Source organism: Urocampus carinirostris, chromosome 10 (genome assembly GCF_059441175.1).
Source record: "Urocampus carinirostris isolate Australia breed hairy pipefish chromosome 10, RoL_Ucar_1.0, whole genome shotgun sequence".
Classification (NCBI taxonomy): domain Eukaryota; kingdom Metazoa; phylum Chordata; class Actinopteri; order Syngnathiformes; family Syngnathidae; genus Urocampus; species Urocampus carinirostris.
Genome location: NC_142358.1, coordinates 39,431,797 through 39,458,486, shown reverse-complemented (window position 1 = coordinate 39,458,486; position 26,690 = coordinate 39,431,797). Strand labels below are relative to the sequence as shown.

The 26,690-nt window shown below is 41.6% G+C and overlaps 4 protein-coding genes across 4 annotated transcripts in view; 1 reads left to right on the top strand and 3 right to left on the bottom strand.

Moving 5' to 3' along the window:
* Nucleotides 1–5,928: 5,928 nt before the first annotated feature.
* LOC148358908 (claudin-3-like) lies at nucleotides 5,929–6,983 on the bottom strand. Its single transcript, XM_088345635.1, has one exon. It carries the CDS (start codon nucleotides 6,915–6,917, stop codon nucleotides 6,270–6,272), a length of 648 nt encoding a protein of 215 aa, XP_088201761.1. The 5' UTR covers nucleotides 6,918–6,983; the 3' UTR covers nucleotides 5,929–6,269.
* Nucleotides 6,935–26,690, top strand: part of LOC148358899 (claudin-4-like) — a 77,925-nt gene continuing 58,169 nt past the window's right edge. The window contains exon 1 of the mRNA XM_088345638.1: nucleotides 6,935–7,134. The gene's annotated coding sequence lies outside the window, so the exon portion shown is untranslated. The remainder of the gene's footprint in view (nucleotides 7,135–26,690) is intronic.
* On the bottom strand, nucleotides 12,027–13,724 carry LOC148358907 (claudin-3-like). Its single transcript, XM_088345634.1, has one exon. It carries the CDS (start codon nucleotides 13,537–13,539, stop codon nucleotides 12,883–12,885), a length of 657 nt encoding a protein of 218 aa, XP_088201760.1. The 5' UTR covers nucleotides 13,540–13,724; the 3' UTR covers nucleotides 12,027–12,882.
* LOC148358906 (claudin-4-like) lies at nucleotides 21,762–22,552 on the bottom strand. Its single transcript, XM_088345636.1, has one exon. It carries the CDS (start codon nucleotides 22,492–22,494, stop codon nucleotides 21,856–21,858), a length of 639 nt encoding a protein of 212 aa, XP_088201762.1. The 5' UTR covers nucleotides 22,495–22,552; the 3' UTR covers nucleotides 21,762–21,855.

Below are 26,690 nucleotides of genomic sequence, written 5' to 3'. Positions count from 1 at the left end.
TATTAGATAGATTATCTATCTAGATCATATAGATTATCTATCTCTCTATCCATCCAGATTAGATAGATTATCTATCTCTCTATCCATCTAGATTAGATTATCTATATCTGTCTAGATTAGATAGATTATCTATCTAGATCATATAGATTATCTATCTCTCTATCTGTCTAAATTAGATAGATTATCTATCTTTCTATCCGTCTGGATTAGATAGATTATCTATTTAGATTAGATAGATTATCTATCTCTCTATCCGTCTAGATTAGATAGATTATCTATCTCTCTATCTGTCTAGATTAGATAGATTATCTATCTAGATTATCCATCTCTCTGTATGTCTAGATTAGATAGATTATCTATCTAGATCATATAGATTATCTATCTCTCTATCTGTCTAGATTAGATGGATTATCTATCTCTCTATCTTTCTAAATTGGATGGATTATCTATCTTTCTATCTGTCCGGATTAGATAGATTATCTATTTAGATTAGATAGATTATCTATCTCTCTATCAGTCTAGATTAGGTAGATTATCTATCTCTATCTGTCTAGACTAGATAAATTATCTATCTATCGAGATTAGATAGATTATCTGACTCTGTTTATCGAGATTAGATGGATTATCTATCTATCGAGATTAAGTGGATTGTCTATCTGTCTCTCTATCGAGATTAAGTGGATTGTCTGTCTCTTTATCGAAATTAGATGGATTATCTATCTAATCTATTTGATCTATCTACCTTCTAACACAAGGGCCTGGGAACCTTTTTTGACACAGAGCCATGAAAGCTATATATTTTCATTTTTATGTATTTTTTCGAGAGGGAGCCACACCATATATTTTAAGACAAAATCTAACAAAACCCGCTATCTAGACAAAGGCTAATAAATGTTTAGCACATTTTATTTCAATGTTTGATTTTTGATGATTTGAGCAAATCTATGAAATATTAATACTGTCAGAGTCTATGTCCCTTATCAATATAAATATACTACTTAAAATGTCTCTCCCTCCTACAGTTTCTCAAATAATCGTTTTAAAACAAGATGCAAGTGAAGTTGTTTTGTAAAAATGTCACAAAATACTGCAATAAGAAGGATATTGACATATTTACCTTCGGCGCAGACGGCGTTGGGCAGAGAGAAGGAAGTGCTTGCGATTTTTAACAAATTAAAATACAATAAGAAGACTCATCGTAAAAAAAACATTGTTGCAAAGTATTAAGGATTGATAAACAGAATATATACAACTCTTTAAAATTAAGTTTATTATAAATCAACTTATAACTTTCATTGCTTGTTTTCCTTCTGCCATCAGTATGAACCTGTATTGACTCATCTTCATTCATGCAATGTTTCCGTCGTCTGCTACAAGCCACGTGAACTCCTCTTTCCACGATGCTTTAAATGTATGTTTACGTTTTGTAGCGTCATAAATTGCGTTAGCTTCTTTTGAATCTTTTTCGGGGGGGCTGAGGATTTGGCTTGATTCCTAACCACTTATCCATTTTTCTTGTGTTCTCTGTGCGTCTACTTTAAAAAATGATTTTATAACGCTTGGGAAAGTCCAGAAGCACGCAGGCGTCTCATTGGCTGCTGAGTATGCAAATTGCCAAACGAACCGAAATTCTGAAATTTACAAACTGAAAAAAGATTTCGAAATCGGAAAACAGCAAATGTTTGATTTGAAAAAAATGTTGTCCCGGGCATCCGGGCAGATGTTATTTCAAACACTGCTTTTACTGTTGATTAATTCAGTTATTAACTTTTTGGAAGAAGTAATGAGTAACTATAACTAATTACTATTTTAAAGTAACGTGCCCTTCACTGAAATGAAATGAAATGATCTGCATTTATATAGCGCTTTTCAAGTCGCGACTTCCCAAAGCGCTTTACAGTGTGCTTCACATTTCCCAATAGCGGCCGTTCAGCCATGTAAGGCGCTAACCTGCATATTGGGGGTATTAGGGGTTCAGTGTCTTACCCAAGGACACTTCGACATGTAACACGGAGGAGCCGGGATTCGAACTGCGATCTCGGGATTCGAACTGCGATCTCTTGATCCCAAGACGAGCACTCTACCTCCTGAAAATGGAGTTTCCCCCCCTATTGTCACATACTCCTCTTTTCCCTTTTACTAAAGCGATACATTGTAACACAGGCACCCTCCTCTACTCCTCTTTCCACAAAGGAAGGCACCTCCCTTAAAAGAAAGCGCTTTATTTGACTTGGCGTCCCTCGATTTATCACCGCATAAAACTAAAGGTCTCCGCGGCTACGCCGGCGCCCGTCGGCCGATCCCACGGCTTCGTGATTGAATGTCGGACATTGTGGTCAAAAATGCCAGGAGAGAAGCGCTTAAAGTTCATTCAAACATGAGGATGTTTATTGTCGGACGAGAAAAACACAAAGAAAAACTGATTTTTGGAGTTTGGACGTCGGTGTCATGGGATGAGATTCATGACGCTCTTAGCTTTCTGTTTATTAAACACATCCTTCTTGATAACCCGGCTGGGTTATTTCAAGTTAGCTTGCAACACATTTAAGGAACGGGGCCAAGACTGTATCACGGATTTCAGGCCGAATCAGGGGCGTAGTTTTGGCATGGGCGGAAGGGGACGGGTCCCACCAATATAGAGCAATCCTTGTTTTGTCCCTGCCAAAATGATATGCTTACTGACTGACTGAGGAGATTATTTCTTCCTCATGCCATGAGGCTCTTTAACTCCACACGGGGGAGTAAAAGCCCACGTTAAACCCCACCCCCTACATTTGCATATTTCCCTATTTTTATTACAGTATCAACACGTTATATTGGGTATTTTTGTATTCTATATCTCTTATTTTATTATTTTATTTTTCAACACAAGGATACTGCTGGAAATGTGATTTATCTACTTCAAGAAATGCACTATATCCCCACCAATGCCAAGACCAAACCCAATCATATTTTTTTATGAGACAGGAAAACGCTCTCAGATGGTTCTACCCATTTTAATCAAATACAAACAATCCGACAAAAATACACAAAAAGGTTAAAATAACTGTAAAAAAAAAACACAAATGTACATTCTTGTCGCTTCGTCATACTGTGTGAAATAAAGTCCCTGCAATTAATTGTTAAATACATCGTTTACTGCTTAATTAATCCGAAATCTAAACAGAAGTCATGGGAAATTGTTGCACAGAAATATAGATGTATAAATCCATTGTTGGAATTGTGTTTTCTAAAAAAAAATGTGTTGGAAAAAAAAATGATTTTCGTAGATTTTTCAACAGTAATGGGCCGAAATGTAATATTTATTTAGCAGGTGATGCATCGTGTTTAACCTATTTATGCCAGTGACGTATAGTGACAGGCAATGTAACTTAACATTGCTTTTAATACATAAAGTAATCGCCTCACGTTTAAATGAGATATTTCACATTATTTCAGTACTAGGCACATTTCTTAAACATTTTTGGATGTGAAATGTGCGCCATGGCTCAATGAAAGTTGGGTAACACTGCAAAGAATCTCCAAATTGTAAAAAAAAATGCGCGTTATGTTGGAAGATTTTCATAGTTTGAATAAAATTGTTGTTGAGGCTTGGGAAAAATATTCATAATGGATGTTAATGAGACTTTTTGATTAGTTTTACCGATGACAGACAAAGCAGTGGAAACCCCCAACCACTAGATGGCAGTGTGGTAAATTATCGAGAATGCCAAAAAAAATCAAAGAGTAACCCTATTAGCAGAAAACTCAAGTACACTGTATTCATATATATTTTTTAAATATTTGTTTTCAATATTGTATCTTTTATCCAACAAAAATAAGAAAATGTATACTTAGAATAAGAAAAATATTCATATACAAGATTGTAGATAATTTCCCTCAATTTAAGTATTTTTTTTAATTCTAGGTACTTTTTTCGTAAAACAAGCAAAATATAAAAATAATCTTGTTCATTTTTAGAATTGGTTTTCTTATTTAATTACAAAATTATCCACGAAGGATCTGTATCTATTGAAACTTTTTTACTCACATCGTAGCCACTGTCAGGTTGCTCATGATGCATGTGCATGTACGGGCATTTCTCAGTTGTGCTCTTATAAATCCTTCTTTTTTTTCATCTTTCCTGGGGTTTGGGTTAGTGTTTGGACTGTATTCAAAAAAGGCCTTTTCTTACTTTCTCCATTTTCATGCTACACTACTTAATGGGAACAAAAAAAAACATGGGAATGAGCACGTCCATTTTTTTAGTTGTGTTTTTATAAACTCTTCTTTTTTTATCTTTCTTGGGGTTTGAGTTAGTGTTTAGACTAAACTAAAAAAGGCATTTTCTTACTTTCACCATTTTCATGCTACACTATCTATCTACTCTGGTCATATCCCTTGAGAGGGGTAACTGACAGCAAGACAAACACATACAAAAATGAAGAAAATGTAAAGAAAATGTAAAGAAAATTTAAAGAAAATTTAAAGAAAATTTAAAGAAAATTTAAAGAAAATTTAAAGAAAATTTAAAGAAAATTTAAAGAAAATTTAAAGAAAATTTAAAGAAAATTTAAAGAAAATTTAAAGAAAATTTAAAAATGCTACACTAATAAATAAAAATTAAAAAAACACGGGAATGAGCATGACATTACCCCCCTACTCCATTCCTTTAACCTTAATTTTTCCGCCCCGAACAGCTTTCAAAATAAAAGCGTATAGGCGCGATGGAAAAAAAATATAAGGCCTCTTCGAACTCAGTTGCCATTGTTAACACACACTTAATAGAGATAATATTCTACTTTCAAATTTCAAGGAAACCTCAAACGACCCTCCGCACGCTTCAAAATAAAATAAAAAAAATCAGTCAATGGTTTTAGGATTCATGTTTTTTTACATTGTATGTATAAAAATTCAACTTCAATGCCGTTTTTGTCTAATGTTGGTGGTGAATTGTGAAATTTTAAAAAGGAAATGACTTGGCTTCAAGAAAATTGAGTTAGCGTTTGGACTAGACTTGAAAAAGGTGTTTTCTTACTTTCACCATTTTCATGCTACAGTAATAAATCGAAACAAAAGAATGTGCATGACGTTACCCCCCAACCCCATTCCTTTTACCTAACGTCTTCCGCCCCAAACAGCTTTCAAGATAAAAGCGAATAGGTGTGGTGGAAAAAAAATAAGGCCTATTTGAACTCAGACACACACTTGATAGAGAAAATATTCTACTTTCAAATTTCAAGGAAACCTCAAATGACCCGCCGCACCTTTCAAAATAAAATAAAAAATCAGTCAATGGTTTTAGGATTCTAAACTAAACTTGAAAAAGGTATTTTCTTACTTTCACCATTTTCATGCTACAGTAATAAATCGAAACAAAAAAAAAACAAGGGAAAAAGCATGATGTTACCCCCAGACTTCATTCCTTTTACCTTCCGTTTTCCGCCCCGATCAGCTTTCAAAATAAAAGCGTATAGGCGCGGTGGGAAAAATATATATAAGACCTCTTTGAACTCATACTCAATAGAGGAAATATTCTAATTTCAAGGAAACCTCAAACGACCCTCCCTACCTTTCAAAATAATACAAAAAAAACAGTCAATCGTTTTAGGATTGATGTTTTTTTACATTGCATGTATAAAAGTTCAACTTCAATGCGGTTTTTGTCTAATGTTTGGTGGTGAATTGTGAGATTTCAAAAAGGAAATGACTATAAGAAGTTTGAGTTAGCGTTTGGACTAAACTTGAAAAAGGCATTTTCTTACTTTCACCATTTTCATGCAACAGTTTTTGTTTTAGTGTTTTTGTTTCTTACAAAACAAAAACACTGAAACAAAAAATCAATTAGCATGACTTTACCTCCCGACTCCATTCCTTTTACCTAACGTTTTCCGCCCCAAACAGCTATCAAGATAAAAGCGTATAGTGGGAAAAAAAATAAGGCCTCTATGAACTCCATTGCCATTGATAACACACACTTAATAGAGAAAAGATTCTACTTTCAAATTTCAAGGAAACCTCAAACAACGAACTGTACCTTTTAAAATGAGAAGAAAAAAAAACAGTTTTTCACATTGCATGTATAAAAGTTCAACTTCAATGCGGTTCTTGTCTAATGTTTGGTGGTGAATCGTGAGATTTCAAAAAGGAAACGACTTGGCTTCAAGAAGTTTGGGCAAAATTTAGTTATTAGTGAGTATTAAACGCGTGAGTCCTACACCTACGTACAGAATTCAAGCGACGTCGGTCTGAATTTTTCAGACTTTCCAGTTTTTTGTCCGAGTCCTCGCTCACACGTAGTCCTTCCTCTCCACTCCCTGGCCCACCGCCGATCTGGTGGCCGAGTAGGCCATTCTGGAATTGCTGTAGCGGGCTTCGCTAGGTGGGCAGGAGCAGCACAAAAGCCCCCCGCCCAGGATCAGGAGTGCCGAGGCCGCCCAACCGATATACAGCGCGGCCCCCAGCTCTCTCCTCTGCGCGTCGGTCAGCAAGGGATTGTAGAAGTCCCGGATGATGGTGTTGGCCGACCAGGAAACGGGGATGAGCGTCATGACTCCGGACACGATGAAGAACACCCCGGAGACGATCATCACCTTGGCTTTGGAGGCCTCCTCCTCGATGCAGTTGGTGCATTTGGCGCCGGTGATGGCGATCAGCACCGCCATGATGGCCAGCAGGATGGAGATGACGGTGAGGGCCCGGGCGGCCTGGAGATCCTGACTCAAGGCCAGCATGGAATCATAAACCTTGCATTGCATCTGGCCGGTGCTCTGCACCACGCAGGTCATCCACAAACCCTCCCAGATGATCTGCGCCGTCACGATGTTGCTCCCGATGAAAGCCGTCACCCTCCACATGGGGAGGGCGCAGGAGATGATGCCGATGATCCATCCCAGGATGCACAGGGAGATTCCCAGCAGCTCCAGGCCCACGGACATCCTGAGGGGAGGGGGGCTTTTCCAGCAAGGTCACGCCGGAGAAAAAGTCTGGAGCGGGTCGATAGTTCCTGGCGAGTTAGCGAGGGAAGACGGGAGCGCTTGGATTTATAAGGTCGGGTCAGGTGGATGGGAGGAGTCCTTGGAGGAGCTGACATCACCGCAGAAGGGGGGAGAAGAAGAGGCCTCTCGGCTTTCACAATGGGGCCCGCTTCAATCGGTGAGTGCGCAAGGCGGACAAAGGCTATGCCGGGTAGCATTTTGTGACCTGATCTACCGAAATGAGTCACAGTGAGGCACATATGGAATTTGGGTTTAGTATTATAAATGAATTTTAAAAGGATACCATAGTCAAAACATTATGATGAACTTTTGTGAAGGTATGGCCCTCCATCCGCATTTTTCTGATCAAAAACCCGAGAAAATAACAATTGTTTATTTTGGTTTGAGTCAAATGTTTAAAGGGATAGTCTATCCATCCATCATCTGCACCGCTTATCCTCAGTAGGGTTGCGGGGGGGCTGGAGCCCATCTCAGCTGTCTTCGGGCTGTGGGCAGGGGACACCCTGAACTGGTTGCCAGCCAGTCCAAGGGCACACAGGGTCATGAGGGCAAGGAAAAACTCAAACATCGACATGAGGAAAATTAAGAAACCTTGAGAAGGGACTGTCTTAAAGAGCTGAACAGACCACAGAGTATTGCTAACTACAGACCATTATGACACCATCCCCTGATCTAAAACCTACACGAGGACAAGGAAATACTCAAAAACCTCAGCATGAGGTAAAGGAAGAAACACTTGAGAAGGGAAAGTCTTAAAGGGCTGCACATTCCACAAAGTATTGCAAACTACAAACTACTATGACACCATCCCCTGATCTAATACCTAAAAAAGGGCAAGGAAAAACTCAAAAGCCTCGACATGAGGAATATTAAGAAACCTTGAGAAGGTACAGTCTCAAAGGGCTGCACATTCCACAAAGTATTGCAAACTACAGACTATTATGACCCCATCTCCTGATCTAAAACATACATGAGGGCAAGGGAAAACTCAAAAACCTCAACATGAGGAAAATGAAGAAATCTTGAGAAGGGACCAGGCTGCAATACACAGATGCCAAATATCCCTTTAAAAGAGTAATTTAATCTAACATTTTTTTTATTGTTTTGCTCTTAAGCTAAGACAATACCCTCACCCACAATTAAACAATGAGTTTGTGTGCTTTGGATCCCAAACAGATCCTTTCTTTTTTGCGTCACTTTGGTCGTCAGTCCATAAATCTTTCCGGGCTCACCTCTGTACGGACAAGAACTGGACCGTATTTCAAAACCAAACAAAGATGTGATTGCGTTGCTCGGGCAACCTCTGACAATGGTTTCTCGCTAACCCATTTCTCGGTCGCTCGGTAGTTGGGTTAGGAATCGAGGCCTATATGCGATGATCTGCTGTTTGTTTTGATTCCGTTACGCACGTCGAAGGTCTGAAAGCGCTTTGAAAATTCCCCCGGTCACTTTAAAAGCGTTTCCTCGGCAGCAAACATGGCCGATGGCCTTTAATCACTGACTGTCTGCGGGACGGCCTTGGAATTCTTTGGCCGAACCAGGGTCTCCGTAGTCATGGAGCCCCTTCCCCGACGGCCGCCTTCTGTCCTCCCCTTAGCCCCTTCCTTTGTTTCTCAACCGTGAAGCGAGCCCTTTGTTTGGAAATCCGACGACAATTTCGTTATCTGGGAACAAACAGCCAGGTAGACGGCTGCTCCTGCGTTTCAAAAATTTGTTTCGTTTTAAACTAACCAATGTTCCCTGTAATCTTCCAAGAGTCTGAGCGCTCACACAAAGTCAAGTCAAGTCATGTTTTTGTATCGCCATTGATCACAAAGAGTCTCAAAGGGCTGCACAGACCACAGCCTATTATGACACGATCCCCTGATCTAAAACCTACATGAGGTCAAGGAAAAACTCAAAAACCTCAACATGAGGAAAATGAAGAAACCTTGGGAAGGGACAGTCTCAAAGGGCTCCACAGACCACAGATTATTGCAAACTACAGACTATTATGACACCATCCCCTGATCTAAAACCTACATGAGGGCAAGGAAAAACTCAAAAACCTCAACATGAGGAAAATGAAGAAACCTTGGGAAGGGACAGTCTCAAAGGGCTCCACAGACCACAGATTATTGCAAACTACAGACTATTATGACACCATCCCCTGATCTAAAACCTACATGAGGGCAAGGAAAAACTCAAAAACCTCAACATCAGGAAAAGGAAGAAACATTGACAATGGATAGTCTCAAAGGGCTGCACAGACCACAAATGATTGCAAACTACAGACCATTATGACACCATCCCCTGATCTAAAACCTACATGAGGACAAGGAAAAACTCAAAAACCTCAACATGAGGAAAAAGAAGAAACATTGAGAAGGGCTGGTCTCAAAGAGCTGCACAGACCACAGACTATTGCAAACCACAGACTATTATGACACCATTCCCTGATCTAAAACCATCATGAGGGCAAGTAAAAACTTAAAAACCTCAACATGAGGAAAATGAAGAAACATTGAGAAAGGCCAGTCTCAAAGAGCTGCACAGACCTTTGCAAACCACAGACTATTATGACACCATCCCCTGATCTAAAACCTACATGAGGGAAAACAATACACAGATATTGTCAATATAGAATAGAATAGAATATTCAGCCTCTTTACTTTCAGTGCAGCAAACTCTGTCCAGAAGTTCAGTGAGGATCTCTGAATGATTCAATGTTGATCTAAATGACCAACAATGATAAATTGAATCTACCTGTGTGTAATCAAGTCTCTGTATAAATGCACCTGCACTGTGATAGTCTCAGAGGTCTGTTTAAAGCACACAGAGCATCCCTAAGAACGAGGAACACACCAGGCAGGTCTTAGATACTGTTGTGGAGAAGTTTAAAGCTGGATTTGGATACAAAAAGGAGGAGGAATGGGCAAAAATATCAGTTTCTGTGCAAAACTGAAAGAGACATACCTTGAGCGACTTTCAGCTGTTATCCAGCAAAAGGTGGCGCTACAAAGTATTAACTCAATGGGGCTGAATAATTTGGCACACCCACTTTTTAGTTTTTAATTCGTTAAAAAAGTTTAACATATCCAATAAAGTATGTTCCACTTCATGATTGTGTCCCACTTATTGTTGATGCTTCACATGAAATTATAGTTTTATATCTTTATGTTTGAAGTCTGAAATGTGGCAAAAGGTCACAAAGTGAAGGGGGCCAAATAGTTTCGCAAGCCACTGTAGTCACATTTTTGGTGGAAGTACAATTTGGTAACAAGATTGACGTAATATATTTAGAAATTATTTGAATGCAACACAAGACCAATCAGAGACACCCTTAAAACAACTATTTTTTGTCCTTTTCTGGACTTTTCTTCTTTTCCTGTGCTTTTTTTTTCAACTTTCTTTGTAAATACCTTTTTTTAAGTATGTGTTTACTTCTTTTGTCTATTTTTCCTAACTTTTTACTTCTTTTTTTGCCTTTTCCTTTTTTTTCTTGTATTTGTTTCATCTTTTTTTCTTAATCCAAAGGTTTTGACTTCTTTTCTTTGCTTTTTCATCTTTTTCTTATTTTTCCTGCTTTTTTTCTATTGTCTTTTTCCCCTTTGTTCTTTTTTCTTCTTTTTCTTCTCCTGTGTGGTACCTTCTCAAGGTTTCTTCATTTGCCTCATGTTGAGGTTTTTGAGTTTTTCCTTGCCCTCATGTAGGTTTTAGATCAGGGGAGGGTGTCATAATAGTCTGTAGTTTGCAATAGTCTGTAGTCTGTGCAGCCCTTTGAGAATCAAGCCAAAATCTCAGCCCCAGAAGAAAGATTCAAAAGAAGGTACCAAAATTGATGACGCTACAAAACGTAAACGTACATTAAGCATCGTGGAAAGAGGAGTTCACGTGGCTTGTAGCAGTCGACGCCATTAAAACAGTGCATGAATGAAGATGAGTCAATACAGGTACATACTGATGGCAGATGGAAAACAGCCATGTCATATCCATGCAATGAATGTTATAAGTAGATTTATAATAAACTTAAAGCGTTGTTTTGCTATATATTCTGAATATCTATCCTTAATAATTTGCAACTACGGGTTTTTTTGCGATGAGTCATCTTATCGCGTTTCAAGTTGTGAAAAATGGGTGTCCGCTAACTTTTTGTCACGATTTTCAGACACTTGATTTATATGATAGTCTATTTTTGCTCAGCATTCAACTCACTATATCCCTTTTTTGATAAAGTAATTTTTGTAGAGGGCAGCACGGCGGCGCAGTGGTTAGCGCATGTGCGGCACAGTTCATGTCTTGGGAACCTCCTGCGTGGGTTCAAATCCAGCTCCAGACTTCCTGTGCGGAGTTTGTATGTTCTCCCCGTGCTTGCGTGGGTTTCCTCCGGGCACTCCGGTATCTCCCACATTCCAAAAACATGCATTTCAGGTGAATTGGCCGGTCCAAATTGTCCCTAGGTGTGAATGAGCGAATGAGTTGTCTGTCCCTGTGTGCCCTGCGATTGGCTGGCAACCAGTTCAGGGTGTCCCCTGCCCACTGCCCAATGATTGCTTGGATGGGCTCCAGCACCCCCGCGACCCTACTGAGGATAAGCAGTGTAGCTAATGAGAGAGATGAGATAATGAGAATTTTTGTAGATCTCATCTCATCTCATTAGCCGTACCGCTTATCCTCATTAGGGTCGCGGGGGGGCTGGAGCCCATCCCAGCCATCTTCGGGCAGTGGGCAGGGGACACCCTGAACTGGTTGCCAGCCAATCGCAGGGCACACGGGGACAGACAACTCATTCGCTCATTCACACCTAGGGACAATTTGGACCGGCCAATTCAGATGTTAAATAATACCAAATGTAACTTCAATTGTAAAATAATTGTTTAAAAAAAAGTGTTTCTGCAGTGTTTCTTCTTCTTCTTCTTCTTCTTTCTTCTGAATAAAGTATCTATCTATCTATCTATCTCTATCTATCTTCTTGTTTTTTTTTGGAACACAAACGCGTGATAAACCAACCACCATTTCGTGTTTTTTCGTTGTGTATCGTTAAAAAGAAATAAGTCAGGCATTCAACCATACAATCCGACAACTTTTTAATACAAAATAAAACTTACAATTGTGATAAAAAATCAGTGGTAGGGTTACCAAAACTCTCAAAGATGGACACTGCCAAAAAAGTGTCCAGGTATTACAGTCATACATTTTATGAATCACACAAAACGATTTGGTTATTACTTATCGGAATTGAGTAAACTTAAGCTATTCCCAGAGAAGCTTAGCCTAACCTTTAGCCTACTAGTCAGGGTTGGGTAGGGTTACTTTAACTTGATTACTTTCAATGACTTTTGGATTACTCCAATACCAAATATGCTAATAAAAGACAAAAAAAAGACTAAATTTTGTGCAGGCTTGGGGAGTAATGGAATACCTGGAACGGCAAAAACGATGTTGGCAAGCTGTTTGGATTTATTTTCATTTTGTTTCCGTCGCATTTTATGTTCGTTTGCCGGAGATCAAAGCCGGGAGAGAAAGCTTACCACGTGTTGTGAGTCATCATTGTATTCATATTTAGTTTCTTTTGTCTTTTATTAGCATATTTGGTATTGGAGTCATCCAAAAGTCATTGAAAGTAATCCAGTTAAAGTAACCCTACCCAACCCTGTTTGGTTATAAGTCCTAATCGATCTGCTGAGAAGTTATTCCAGGACACGCATATTCTCCAAGTTATGCCAGGCTGGTAAACTCGTATCGGTCTTGTTGTCCTTGTAGCTTTTTTCGAGGGTCTGTTGACAAATGTGATACTATCACCCCAAATATTTGTATATAATGTAGTTACAAACATGTTTCCCTAACTAGTATCCATGAACTGTCAATAGATGCGTCCCCCAACAGAAAATCGTTTGTGAAACATGTAAGGTCCACAAAAACCTCATCAGACATAGTTCCTCTGTTCATAACCGCTCAGGGCGACGTCTCTGCTGGGCGGATAGATGATCTTCGATGGAGGTCTGTACCTCTTCTCGGGCTGAGGGGGGCAACTAGAACAGAGGATCCCCCCGCCCAGGAGCAGGAAGGCGGCAGCAGCCCAGCCGATATACAAAGCCGCCCCGATTTCCCTCTTCTGGGTCTCCGGGATGACGGGATTGTAGAACTCCATAATGATGGCGTTGGCCGACCAGGAAACTGGGATGAGCTGTGTCAGGGATGCTAATACGAAAGCTGCGCCGGCTCCGATCAGCACCCGGGCTTTGGCCTGATCCTCCTCCACGCAATTGGTGCACTTGGCCCCCATCATAGCCACCAGGATGCCCACCAGGCCTACCACGATGGAGACGACCACCAAAGCCCGGGCGGCTTGGAGATCCCCGGTCAGGGCCAGCATTGAGTCATGGATCTTACATTGGATCTGACCCGTGCTCTGCACCACGCAGTTCATCCAGATCCCCTCGAAGATGGTCTGCGCCGTCACGATGTTGACCCCGATGAAGGCCGACACCCTCCACATGGGTAGGACGCAGGAAGTCAGGCTCAGGATCCATCCCAGGACGGCCAGCACCACGCCGAAGATCTCCAGTCCTGCAGAAACCATCCTCAGAACGTTTTTGCTGCCAATGGGGTCTGGTCGCTCAAATAAGAAACTGAAGGCCGGGTCTGGATAGTCAAACTTTCAAGCTGTGGTGGAGCATCCCCCCCAAAAAACACTTTGTCTCCGACCTACCTCAGCTTAATGATTCAACCCCCCGGTAGCTCTCCCACCTCTTTTGGCTGAGGGGAGAGTACACATAGACTATCTCAGATCTGGAACGGTTAAAGAGTAACAAAGTTGGCCAAGAATCTACCGATAAATGATTGAAAGTGACTATCAGCACCCGCAGGTGTCTGGTCAGCCCATTTTCTTTTTTAGCCTGTAAAGGTCACCAGCCGTTGTACTGCTACATTTTAAGCCAGTTCCTCTATTTAAAAATCAGATACTATGTTTTCCCCAAAGACCAAACCAATTTTGTTAGTAAAAATCTCACCATTGTCTACGATATTGTACTACAATTGAGTAAAAAAATTGAAGGAAGTCTGTAGGATCTGAAAGCTGCATAGAAATTCAATGAGCTGTTCCTGTCTTGGCCACAAGAGGCAGTGCGTCATAGTACAGTTGTGTAGATACATATGAAGAAGAATGAGTGATTATAAGGATATTGTATTCTCATCTCATCTCATTAGCTACACCGCTTATCCTCAGTAGGGTCGCGGGAGTGCTGGAGCCCATCCCAGCAATCATCGGGCAGTGGGCAGGGGACACCCTGAACTGGTTGCCAGCCAATCTTTGGTCTGTGCAGCCCTTTGAGACTCTTCGTGATTAAGGGCGTCACAAGTAAACTTAACTTGACTCATGTTGTGGTTTTTGAGTTTTTCCTTGCCCTCATGTAGGGTTTAGATCAGGGGATGGTGTCAAAATAGTCTGTGGTTTGCAATAATCTTTGGTATGTGCAGCCCTTTGAGACTCTTTGTGATTAAGGGCGTCACAAATAAACTTAACTTGACTCATGTTGTGGTTTTTGAGTTTTTCCTTGCCCTCATGTAGGGTTTAGATCAGGGGATGGTGTCAAAATAGTCTGTGGTTTGCAATAATCTTTGGTATGTGCAGCCCTTTGAGACTCTTTGTGATTAAGGGCGTCACAAATAAACTTAACTTGACTCATGTTGTGGTTTTTGAGTTTTTCCTTGCCCTCATGTAGGTTTTAGATCAGGGGATGGTGTCAAAATAGTCTGTGGTTTGCAATAATCTTTGGTCTGTGCAGCCCTTTGAGACTCTTTGTGATTAAAGGTGTCCCAAATCAACATGACTTGACTTGACTAGTACCTGGGCAATTTCAGTAATGCACAGTTAGAATTGTTTGCAACTCTTATGCGAGTTGTTCCACTTGTGTACCGGTTCCCAGGGTTGGGTAGGGTTACTTTAACTTGATTACTTTCAATGACTTTTGGATTACTCCAATACCAAATATGCTAATAAAAGACAAAAGAAACTAAATATGAATAAAATGACTACATTTTGTGCAGGCTTGGGGAGTAACGGAATACATGGAACGGCAAAAATTGGTAGTGGAGTAATCCAAAAGTCATTGAAAGTAATCCAGTTAAAGTAACCCTACCCAACCCTGCCGGTTCCTGTGACATCAGCTTTAGGACAAACGACTCAGTGACAAAAAAATTTGAATTTACGCTCGAGTCAGGAAGACAATTACCTGTGTGCACAATGGTGCCAGTAGGTGGGAGGGGGTTGCAGGGATGTTATCAGTGTCCTTGTTTTTGAAGGTTTTTCAAGGTTTATTTGCCTCCATTGTTTATTTTGTGCATCACATGGCCTTTTTTGGGTAAAAATTAGCTCAAAGGGTTTTCTATATCTTTGTTTTGGAGGGAAACTTTATGACCCCTTCATTTACTTTTCCCTCATTTGCTATTTTGATTTAATGAATTAGTCAAGAACTGGAACAGGATCAGGACCCAAATGCGTGATGTTTCTCACACAAGGGCAGCAGTCACACAGGGGCGGCAGTAGCTCAGTTCGATTCCCGGCTCGTCCGTGTTACATGTTGAAGTGTCCTTGGGTAAGACACTGAACCCCTAATACCCCCAATAAGCAGGTTAGCGCCTTACATGGCTGCAAGGCCGCTATTGGGAAATGTGGAGCACATTGTAAAGCGCTTTGGGAAGTCATTGACTTGAAAATCGCTATATAAATGCAGATCATTTCATTTTATTTCATATTTTACGGGAAATGGGGAGTCATGCACGTTAGGCAGCAGTCTGGAGTGGAAAGACAGGAAGCCAGAGACCGACGAGATCGATTCCAATTGCCCGAGTAGATATCGAACAGATGGGGTGGATACTGGACAGGACGGGACGGACAGGATTGATAATGAAACAGGATTTCGAAATTTAACAGGACAAACTAGACGGGAACGAAAACTGGAGAGAATAATAAACAGGACAAAATAAAAGGGAACAATACTAGGACAGGAAATACCAACAGGAAAACAGGACCGAGTCAGAACCCACGTCTTGCGGGGCAGAGGTTCGTTGACGGACTGACAAAAGAAGAGTGAGAACACTGAGCTTGAATAGATGGAAAGCCAATCTGTCAACGAGCCGCAGCTGGCGCCACACGGGCGGGGCCAATTGGGCGCCATGGCAACCGTGACAGAGTAGGGTTTTTTTTTTTTAAGTATTTTTGAGGCATGCTTGCTCAAATTGATTGATAGGACGTCATCATTTTATTGTTTTTATGTTATTATCCATCCATCTGTTATTTTTATTTAACTTCACTCAACTTCTACTAGGGTAGTTGTACCTTTCAGGTAAATTCTTTATGTTGGGAGGAAGCTAGCCTTAGTTGTTGTTTGGTAGGTGCGGTATTTAAAAATAATGGTATATTATTTTTGCTAAATTTAAATATAAATGGTCTGCATTTCTATAGCGCGTTTTAAGTCAATGAAGACCTCCCAAAGCGCTTTACAATGTGCTTCACATTTACCCATTTACACACACACACTCACACACCAATAGAGATTCAGACGTGCAAGGTAACTACCTGCTTATTGGGGGCATCAGGGATTCAGTGTCTTGCCCAAGGACACTTCGTCATATAACACGGAGGAGCCGGGAATCAAACCGGCGACCTCTTGATCCCGAGACGAGCGCTTTACTTTTCACACTCCAGAGCTGCAAGCATAGATAGAAACAGAGTTCAACAACGTAAAATACAAAAAAAATAAGAAAAAATACGGTTTAAATTGATCAAAAATGTGGTAAAATGTAAACAAAATTATTTTTACATGGAACAATAATTTCAAAATATTTTTTAATCTATTTTTGTAATTCTGTACACAACTTTTGGGGGACCTCATTTAAATTTCTGCTTGTGGAAAAGAGTGCTGAATATTTTCATAAAATTAAAAAACCTATTATCATTAAAATGATCTTTATTGTCATTCATAAAAACAGAGTAAAACATTGTTCACAACAATATTAGAAATGCCACTCCTGGATAAACAATACAAATATTTACAAAAGAAAATACGATAAAAACTGTCATGATTTCCGATGTAATGCACCTGTGCCCGCTCTTTTGGTGCCATTTGCCTCAGACTCTGATTGGCTCCCTGTCCCTATTTAAAACCACTCCTTTCTGTCACCTGTTGTCAGTCCGTCTGCGAACCTCAGTGTACTCTAGGCAAGCCTTTTTCGATCCTGACTCCCCCCCTGTTCCTGCTCCCGTCTGTTCCCCGGCTTCGACCCGTTTTTTGATCCTGACCACGTCTACTCTCCTCTCCTGGCTTTCGACTTGTTTCTGATCCCGACCACGTTTTTTGCGCTCCTGTCCCGGCTACTGACCCGTTTTTTCCGTTCCCGACACCGCCATCGCTCGCCACGGAACCTGCTTCCCGCCATCAGCGATCACCGGATCCTGGGTGCAATCCTTTCCTTTCTTCCCAATAAAACTGAGAGAAACGTCACACAAGTGGGTCTTGTCTTCGTTCTGGTCATGACAAAAACAATGTCATGAATAGGTAAATATTTACTGTGTAGCGCTTTTTAAATAGCCTAAGTTGTAGCCTAGATGGTAAGGCGCCCGCTTTGAGACTGGGAGGTCGGTGGTTCGCGCCTCGGCCGAGTCATTCCTAAGACTTAAAAAGTGGTTGGCGGCGCCCTCTGTTGGCTGCGGCTGCATCGGCTCGCTACAACGGGTCAGGTGCAATCGACATTTCGTTCTGTGTACATTGTTACACAGAATGACAATACAAGGAAATTATTATTATTATTATTATTATTGTGAGTGCTTTCGAACAATATTGCGCTGAGAAGTAGTGCAAGGCATTTGCGAGGACATATTTCCAAAATAAAAGTGGAGAAATCAAATGTGTTTCTTTACATTGACACAAGGGTTTTTTCACTGTTTTGTGTGCCTGTTTAGGGTGGTGATCGCCCTGGGAAAGAAACATGATTATTTTTCCTAATTTTTCCTATTCAGTTAGGATTATGAGTAGAGTCATTTGGGAACAGAGTTGGGTAGGGTTACTTTAACTGGATTACTTTCAATGACTTTTGGATGACTCCAATACCAAATATGCTAATAAAAGCCAAAAGAAACTAAATATGAACAAAATGATGACTCACAACACGTGGTAAGCTTTCTCTCCTGGCTTTGATCTCTTTGATCTCCGGCAAAACGAACATAAAATGCGACGGAAACAAAATGAAAATAAATCCAAACATCATTTTTGCCGTTCCATGTATTCCGTTACTCCCCAAGCCTGCACAAATTTTAGGCATTTTATTCATGTTTAGTTTGTTTTGTCTTTTATTAGCACATTTGGTATTGGAGTCATCCAAAAGTCATTGAAAGTAATCAAGTTAAAGTAACCCTACCCAACCCTGTTTAGGAATAACACTCTGTTAATGGTAAAAAGGATATGGATTCATTCATGTGGAGACCGAACTACCTGTAAATTCCCAGAAAAAGAGTAAATTCTTAATAGCGGATTGGCGGTCAATCTGAACATTTTGGAAACAAACCTCACACTGGGATCATGTTTACTCAAAACACAAACGGCAGAAAAACAGCTAAGTAGGTCATCCATATTTGCTTAGGTCGCATTAAGTGGGTCACTCATCTGTTGGGCCAATGATCTTGAAACCAAATTTTGCACTTTTGGTAGAATAACCTTCTAAGAATGACATTATTTTATATACAATTTTCCGCTTTTAGTACTTGGATGGAAGAAGGAGGGGTCGGTTTTGGAGTAGCAGGTGATCAATGAAGTCTTTGTGAAGGTTTCTGTTGCTCTTTAGTCCGATTATCCCAGACCAGGTTTCAGGACAGATTACAAAGGAGGAGCCAACCAACAAGCCCCCCTTTGTGTCCCTGCCAAACTTCCCCCGAAACTAAATATCTCGTTTCGGGGGGTTGCAGCTGCATAGCGCCCGTCGCAGGTGAGCCCCTTATCATCGTGAATTGCTTAAAGGGGAGGGGGAAGGATGCAATGGGCATGAGAAGATTTCATGACTTTATTTGGTAGCTTCGATGTCGAAAACATGGATGAGCATCTCCAAGACTTTGATTTTATACCATGCATACCACAAAAAGATGGCCACCGAGAAAACAGAAACAAAAAACTAATACAGTGATTGGAAGTGTGTATATTTGCACCATAATGGAAGGAAATTACAGTCCTACTTTTTCGTGATGTGCAGTTCTCGAACGGTGCGGATCTATCAACCAGCTCTTTGAAGTGAACGGCTCTTTATTTGTGGGGAGCTGGCTTCCTTAGAGACGCTTTTTTTTTCAAACTTCAAGCGCATGTGATAGATCCCTATGCCTTTTTTTTTAATAAAGATTCAGAGTTTTTTATTTTAAATTGGTTGAATATCGAAAAAAACTAAAATTACCGCTTTTGAGCTTCTCTCTCGCTGACTTTTTTATGGTTCATTGTTTTTTATACAGTCTTGCATAACTTAGATTTCGTTGCAAAAGACAGGCTTTATGTGCCATGCGTCTGCACTAATTCAGACTGCAGTGAAGGCCCGAGAGTCCGTCTGTGTGTCTCTCTCGCTGACTTTTTATGGTTCATTGTTTGTACAGTCTTGCATAACTTAGATTTTGTTGCAAAAGACAGGCTTTATGTATCATGCGTTTGCACTAATTCAGACTGCAGTGAAGGCCCGAGAGTCCGTCTGTGTGTGTCTCTCGTTGACTTTTTTTGGTTCATTGTTTATAGTCTTGCATAACTTAGATTTCGTTGCAGAAGACAGGCTTTATGTGTCATGCGTCTGCACTAATTCCGACTGCAGTGAAGGCTTGAGAGTCTGTCTGTCTGTGTGTCTGTCTGGCTGACTTTTTATGGTTCATTGTTTATACAGTCTTGCATAACTTAGATTTTGTTGCAAAAGACAGGCTTTATGTGTCATGCGTCTGCACTAATTCCGACTGCAGTGAAGGCTTGAGAGTCTGTCTGTCTGTCTGTCTGTGTGTCTCTCTCACTGACTTTTTATGGTTCATTGTTTATACAGTCTTGCATAACTTGGATTTCCTTGCAAAAGACAGGCTTTATGTATCATGCGTCTGCACTAATTCAGACTGCAGTGAAGGCTTGAGAGTCTGTCTGTCTGTGTGTCTGTCTGGCTGACTTTTTATGGTTCATTGTTTATACAGTCTTGCATAACTTAGATTTCGTTGCAAAAGACAGGCTTTATGTGGCATGCGTCTGCACTAATTCAGACTGCAGTGAAGGCCCAAGAGTCTGTCTGTCTGTCTGTGTGTCTCTCTCGCTGACTTTTTATGGTTCACTGTTTATACAGTCTTGCATAACTTAGATTTCGTTGCAAAAGACAGGCTTTATGTGTCATGCGTCTGCACTAATTCAGACTGCAGTGAAGGCCCGAGAGTCTGTCTGTTTGTGTGTCTGTCTGTCCATCCATCTGCCCGTCTGTCTGGGCTATTGCTCGTACATCAACTCAACATACAAATAACAAAGACACTGAGAGCAGTTTACGTGTATGTGGTACTGTTTGAATACAGAACATAAAATACATTTTCTAAGAGATGGGCTCCAGCAACCCCCGCGACCCTACTAAGGATAAGCGGTACAGATAATGGATGGGTGGATGGAATAATTCCAAATAACAATCATTGGAAAGTTGTTCTAGATGTCATCATTTTGAGTAGTTTTGTCTCTGATGATGTTGGAGTAAGACACCTATGTCAAACATATGGCCAGCAGGCCAAATGTGGCCTGCCACATAATTTTATGTGGTCCGTGTGACAATGCTGAAAGAAGCACAAGAGAAAAATGAGCTGTAGTCTGCACAGCCATTTGAGACCTCCTGTGATTCAGGTCTATACAAACAAACATGACTTGACTTTTACCATTTATTTTAGTAGACCTGTAAATATTTTAGTTTTTAAGGGATATTAAGTTTTACAATCAGCATTTTTACGCAACATATTAAAAATATATTCTTGTATTTTATAATGTATTTGTTATTGCACTAAAAAGTAAAAATTTAGTTGTGTCGTGTTTTAAGGGATTTTGTGTTGTTTGACGTCAAAGTTGCCCACTGTCAAAAAGTTTAAATCAGCTTAAAGTATTTTTTTAACTAAATGCTCAGTTTAATTATTAAGTCATTTTGAAAAAAGAAATGTTAGAGAATAATCGGTGCAATATTATCAGAACAACAACAAAGATCTGAAGAGGCATTTGGGACCCAAAAGAGTCGACTCTTTTTAGTGAGTCAAGCCAAAAGAGCCAGTTTGCTAAAAAGAGCCAGAATAGCCATTTCTTCTACTTTTGTACCTCAATATCTCAACGCACCTCAAGGTGCAGCAAAACTTTACATTTTTCTAAACTAAAATCACGGTACAATGCCTTATAAACGGCTAAGCTAAATATTTTACAAAAATGGGAAAGCAATGGGCTAACAAATAGATTCAATCTTTGAGCCGCAAATATTCAGATACACTGCAAAACACAGATATATGTTTTTTATCCTCTGCAAACAATGTCTAATCTTTCTGCAATTTACCGAGGACAAGGCAGCTTAATATGTAAATGGCTGCCTTCTAGCGGCTAAAATGTGCTTTTAAATAGAATTGAAATGAAGAAAACTCAACACAAAGTGTGGAATTCTTACAATTACAATCAATTTAAGTACAAATTAGAATTAGAAAAAACTGAGACCAAATCTTGAAAGTCCCATATGCTCCACTGACAGTTTAAAAGCAAACAAAAACGCCCACTGCTATAGAATGTCGGGAGCAAAAAAAGGAAGGAAAGTCCAAGGTCCTTCAAACGTGTAGCCACTGCTAACTGCCCCCCCTGCTGGTCGCATCAGACAAAAAAAAAAACAGTCCTCACACGTAGTCCCTTCTGTGGTAACCACGGCGAGGAACAGCCGAGTCGTCCGCCTGCACGTTCCCCTGGTCCCTTCGGGGGCCACAGTTGCAACAAAGCATACCCCCTCCCAGGACGAGCAGGCAGGAGGCGGCCCAGCCAAAGTAGAGCGCGTTGCCGAAGTCCCGTTTCCCCGTGTCCTCCAGGAGCGGGTCGTAGAAACCTAAAACCACGGCGTGGGCCGACCATGACACGGCCACCAGCGTCAGGACCCCCGCCAGGATTAAAATCAGCCCCCCTGCTGTTACGAATCGCCGCTTCCCCCTGGCGTCCCCGCCGCAGTCGGTGCACTTCGCTCCCACAGTGGCCAGGGCCACGCCAACGGCCCCCAGCACCACCGAGACCACCACCAGGGCCCGCGCCGCCTGGAACTCTCGGGGTAAACCCAGCAGGGAGTCGTGCACTCTGCAGTGCATCTGGCCCGTGCTCTGCACCGAGCAGTTCATCCACAAGCCCTCCCAGATCACCTGAGACATGACCACGTTCTGACCCACGTAGGCGGCCACCCGCCACATGGGGAGGCCGCACGCCACCATCACGCCGAGCCAGCCCGCCGTCGCCAGCATCAAGCCCAGGACCTCCACGCCAGAAGATGCCATTTTTTTTGAGAAAAGAAGAGAGGGGCCGTCCGTGTAGGAGGATGTGAGATCCCCTCGGTTGCAGGTCCCACCTGACGGGGGAACTGATTGCTCCTGCTTTATAGGGATAGGTGGAGTCAGCACCAGGCTGCTGTTGTGAGATGCAGGCAAATACTTCAAGACAGAGAGAAAGAGACACTCATGTCTTAGGGCAAAAAAACAGTTAAATCCGATTTTGTTATATGAGGTCCCCCTCAATCGAAGGTCGGTTCCTTAAGGAGAGGGGGGAGAAACCAAAACACAATGCTCTTCTTTGTTCGCTTTGCCCACAGCCACGCTGATGTTTTATATACTTGGTGTCCCAAAGCTTTTTCATATCTGTCAACTTATACATTTTGCCTGCATTTCATACCCTTTTTGATTATTTCAAATTACAGATTTTTTGTTTTTTATAAGATCTTGTAAAGCGCTCGTCTTGGCATCAAGAGGTCACAGGTTCGATCCCCGGCTCCTCCGTGTTATTGCACTAATACAATCCCAAAACTGTATTTGACATCCTACATGCCCACATTTCTTGTGTAAATATTGTGTCAATTATAACCTTTATCTTCTTTGTTTTCTTTAATCCTCACTGTGAACCTGGAGTGCCACGTCCAATTTCGTTGTCACAATATGTTCAACCCATTTTGTAATAATGACAATAAAGGTATATTCTATTCTCATCTCATCTCATTAGCTACACCGCTTATCCTCAGTAGGGTCGCTGGGGTGCTGGAGCCCATCTTAGCAATCATCGGGCAGTGGGCAGGGGACACCCTGAACGGATTGCCAGCCAATCGCAGGGCACACAGGGACAGACAACTCACTCGCTCAGTCACACCTAGGGACAATTTGGACCGGCCAATTCACCTGAAATGCATGTTTTTGGAATGTGGGAGGAAACCGGAGTGCCCGGAGGAAACCCACGCAAGCACGGGGAGAACATACAAACTTCGCACAGGAAGTCTGGAGCTGGATTTGAACCCACGGAGGAGGTTCCCAAGACATGAACTGTGCCGCACATTCGCTAACCACTGCGCCGCCGTGCTGCCCTATATTCTATTCTATTCTATTCTATTCTATTCTATTCTATTTTTTAAAATACTCGCTATCAGTAAATGGTTTTCTGTGCTTTGCTATGCAGTGAGCAATGTGATAACTTGCTTCAGTGGTGTTGTTTTTTGTGGTGACAAAGGTTTTCAGGGTCTGTGTTTGTTGGCCGTACCTGGACTCTGCGCGTTTTAGTCTCCGTCTTGTCAGACTCATCCTTGAATTCATGTTTATGTTTCGTCTCATGACGACGTAACGAGGTACAACGGTCTCGAGGCATAATGCACAAACAGCACGGTCATTTTTTTGCACAAAGCCCTATTTGTCTGTCCACGCTGGCTGGAAAGAACGAGATGTTTTCGCTCGAGAAGCCGTCATGATTCATTCATTCGTGCGCGTGTGTTTCGTTGGCTGGGTTAAAACATGGAGCTCTCGAAACTGGAGATCGATATTAAACAGGACAAAATAGCCGTGAACGAAACAGGACGGGAAACACGAGCAGGAAACCGGACAGAGTCAAACCCCACGTCTTGCGGGTGCTGAGGTTCGCTGACGGACTGACAAAAGTTGAGTGAGAGCATTGAGCTTAAATAGGAGGGAAGCCAATCAGTCAACGAGCTGCAGCTGGCGCCAAATGGGCGGGGCCGATTGGGCGTCATCGGCAACTGTGACACCTAGGGACAATTCGGACCGCCAAATTAACCGGATATGTATGTTTTTAGAATGTGGGATGAAACCGGAGTGCCCGGAGGAGACCCACGCAAGCACAGGGAGAACATGCAAACTCCTCACAGGAACGCTGGTAGCTGTATTTGATCCCATGATCTGAAATGATCAAAACAGGCCTAGAGCGCCCTCTTATGGGTTAGTGTGAAAATAACATGAGAAATGATATACCAGATTAAAATGTGTCAAACGTTTCAGAGGATAAGACCCACTGGAGTAGGGCAGCACGGCAGGGCAGTGTTTAGCGCGTGTGTGGCACAGTTCTGAGGTCATGTGACTAATCCTTACTCTGTGGAGTTTGCATGTTCTTCCCGTGCTTGCGTGGGTTTTCCTCGAGGCACTCCGGTTTCCTCCCACATTCCAAAAACATGCATGTTAGGTTAATTGGCCGGTCCAAATTGTCCCTAGAGTGAGTTGTCTGTCCCATTGTGAGGTCATGTTATTAATCCTTCCTGTGTGGAGTTTGCATGTTCTTCCCGTGCTTGCGTGGGTTTCCTCCGGGCACTCCAGTTTCCTCTCACATTACCAAAAACATGCATGTTAGGTTAATTGGCCAGTCCAAATTGTCCCTAGAGTGAGTTGTCTGTCCCTTTGTGAGGTCATTTGATTAATCCTTCCTGTGTGGAGTTTGCATGTTCTTCCCATGCTTGCGTGGGTTTTCCTCAAGGCACTCCGGTTTCCTCCCACATTACCAAAAACATGCATGAATATTTGATGTTTGATCTTACATTACACATAGTCCAGTGTTTTTCCGAATTGCTCAGTCCACAATTGAATGGATTTGGGAGTACAGTCCATAAACATGCCCGATTAAAGTCGCCGTCGACGATAAAGCTCCGTTGGGGTGTGCAAGCTGCTGTTTATTGATAGCAGCGGGCAGGAGATTTAGCGCTATGCTAACGTTAGCATCCGGTGAAACGGTTAGCGGTGGAAAGTAAACAGCAAACACAAAGACCACAGTTAACTCTCCCGGTACATAGAAGGGTCTGCACGATACTGCTAGAAACTCCATATCGAGTGAGCAGCGTGTGTCAATGGTTCGGCTGTCATTAAGAGCCTTTTTCTCGTTTTCTAAGGTCGCCCTGGATCACCAGTCAGACCGATCACTTACCTAAACCAGCCAATCAGCTTCCTCTCCTTTGCTCAATAGCAAACAATGTAGTTCTATTAGAACTGACCCTAACCTGAAAGTCGGTGGTGCGCATCATCCGGAATTGCCTTGACAGGATTATTGGCCTTCACTTTTTACATCGTGAAAATGTCCGGCAGCAATGCTGAACAGACCCGGCACCGCCGTCTCTGTTCCTTTAAAACCACATCACCAAAGCGGGAAGATTTACAGTTGTGTTCAATTTTCTGGCATAGACGGTGCACCCCCCTCGTGTGTTAGACATAAGTTAAAACAAATATTCAATTTTTGGAACTCTTCCGACATTTTTATCCACCCTGTTTTTTAAGTACAGATCCATTTTGGCTCACTATGGTAAGGTTGGGCGAAGCTTTTTGAGTCGGGGGCAGGGTTGGGTAGGGTTACTTTAACTTGATTACTTTCAATTACCTTTGGATGACTCCAATACCAAAAATGCTAATAAAAGACAAAAGAAACTAAATATGAATAAAATGATGACTCGCAACACGTGGTAAGCTTTCTCTCCTGGCTTTGATCTCTTTGATCTCCGGCAAAACGAACATCAAATGCCACAGAAACCAAATGAAAATAAATCCAAACAGCTTGCCAACATCATTTTTGCCGTTCCGTGTATTCCGTTACTCCCCAAGCCTGCACAAAATGTAGTCTTTTTATTCATATTTAGTTTATTTTGTCTTTTATTAGCATATTTGGTATTGGAGTAATCCAAAAGTCATTGAAAGTAATAATAATAATAATAATAATAATTTCCTTTGTATTGTCATTCTTTGTAAGAACGAAATGTCGATACACCTGACCCGTTGTAGCGAGCCGATGCAGCCGCAGCCAACAGAGGGCGCCGCCATTTTACCAATGTTATAAGTCTTAGGTATGACTCGGCCGAGGCGCGAACCAGCGACCTCCCAGTCTCAAAGCGGGCGCCTTACCATCTAATCCAGTTAAAGTAACCCTACCCAACCCTGGTCGTGGGCCACATTGGGGTAAATAATTGATAGTGGAAAAAATTATTGATTGGAAATTTTTGGTGTTAGGCATTAGTCTCAAATCTAATACCTCAGGATTGCATGAGGGAATATATAAACCGGTATTTAAGCCAAAATATTTGTCACTTTGCCTTCTAATATTATATTTTTCCCAAACTTTAGAAGTCATCCATACACTTCATTACTTCAACAGAGTTGGCACATCCTGTCACGAGGAGACCGGACCAGAACGGAGGCAGGAGGCAGGAAGGATGAACTCATTTGTGTTG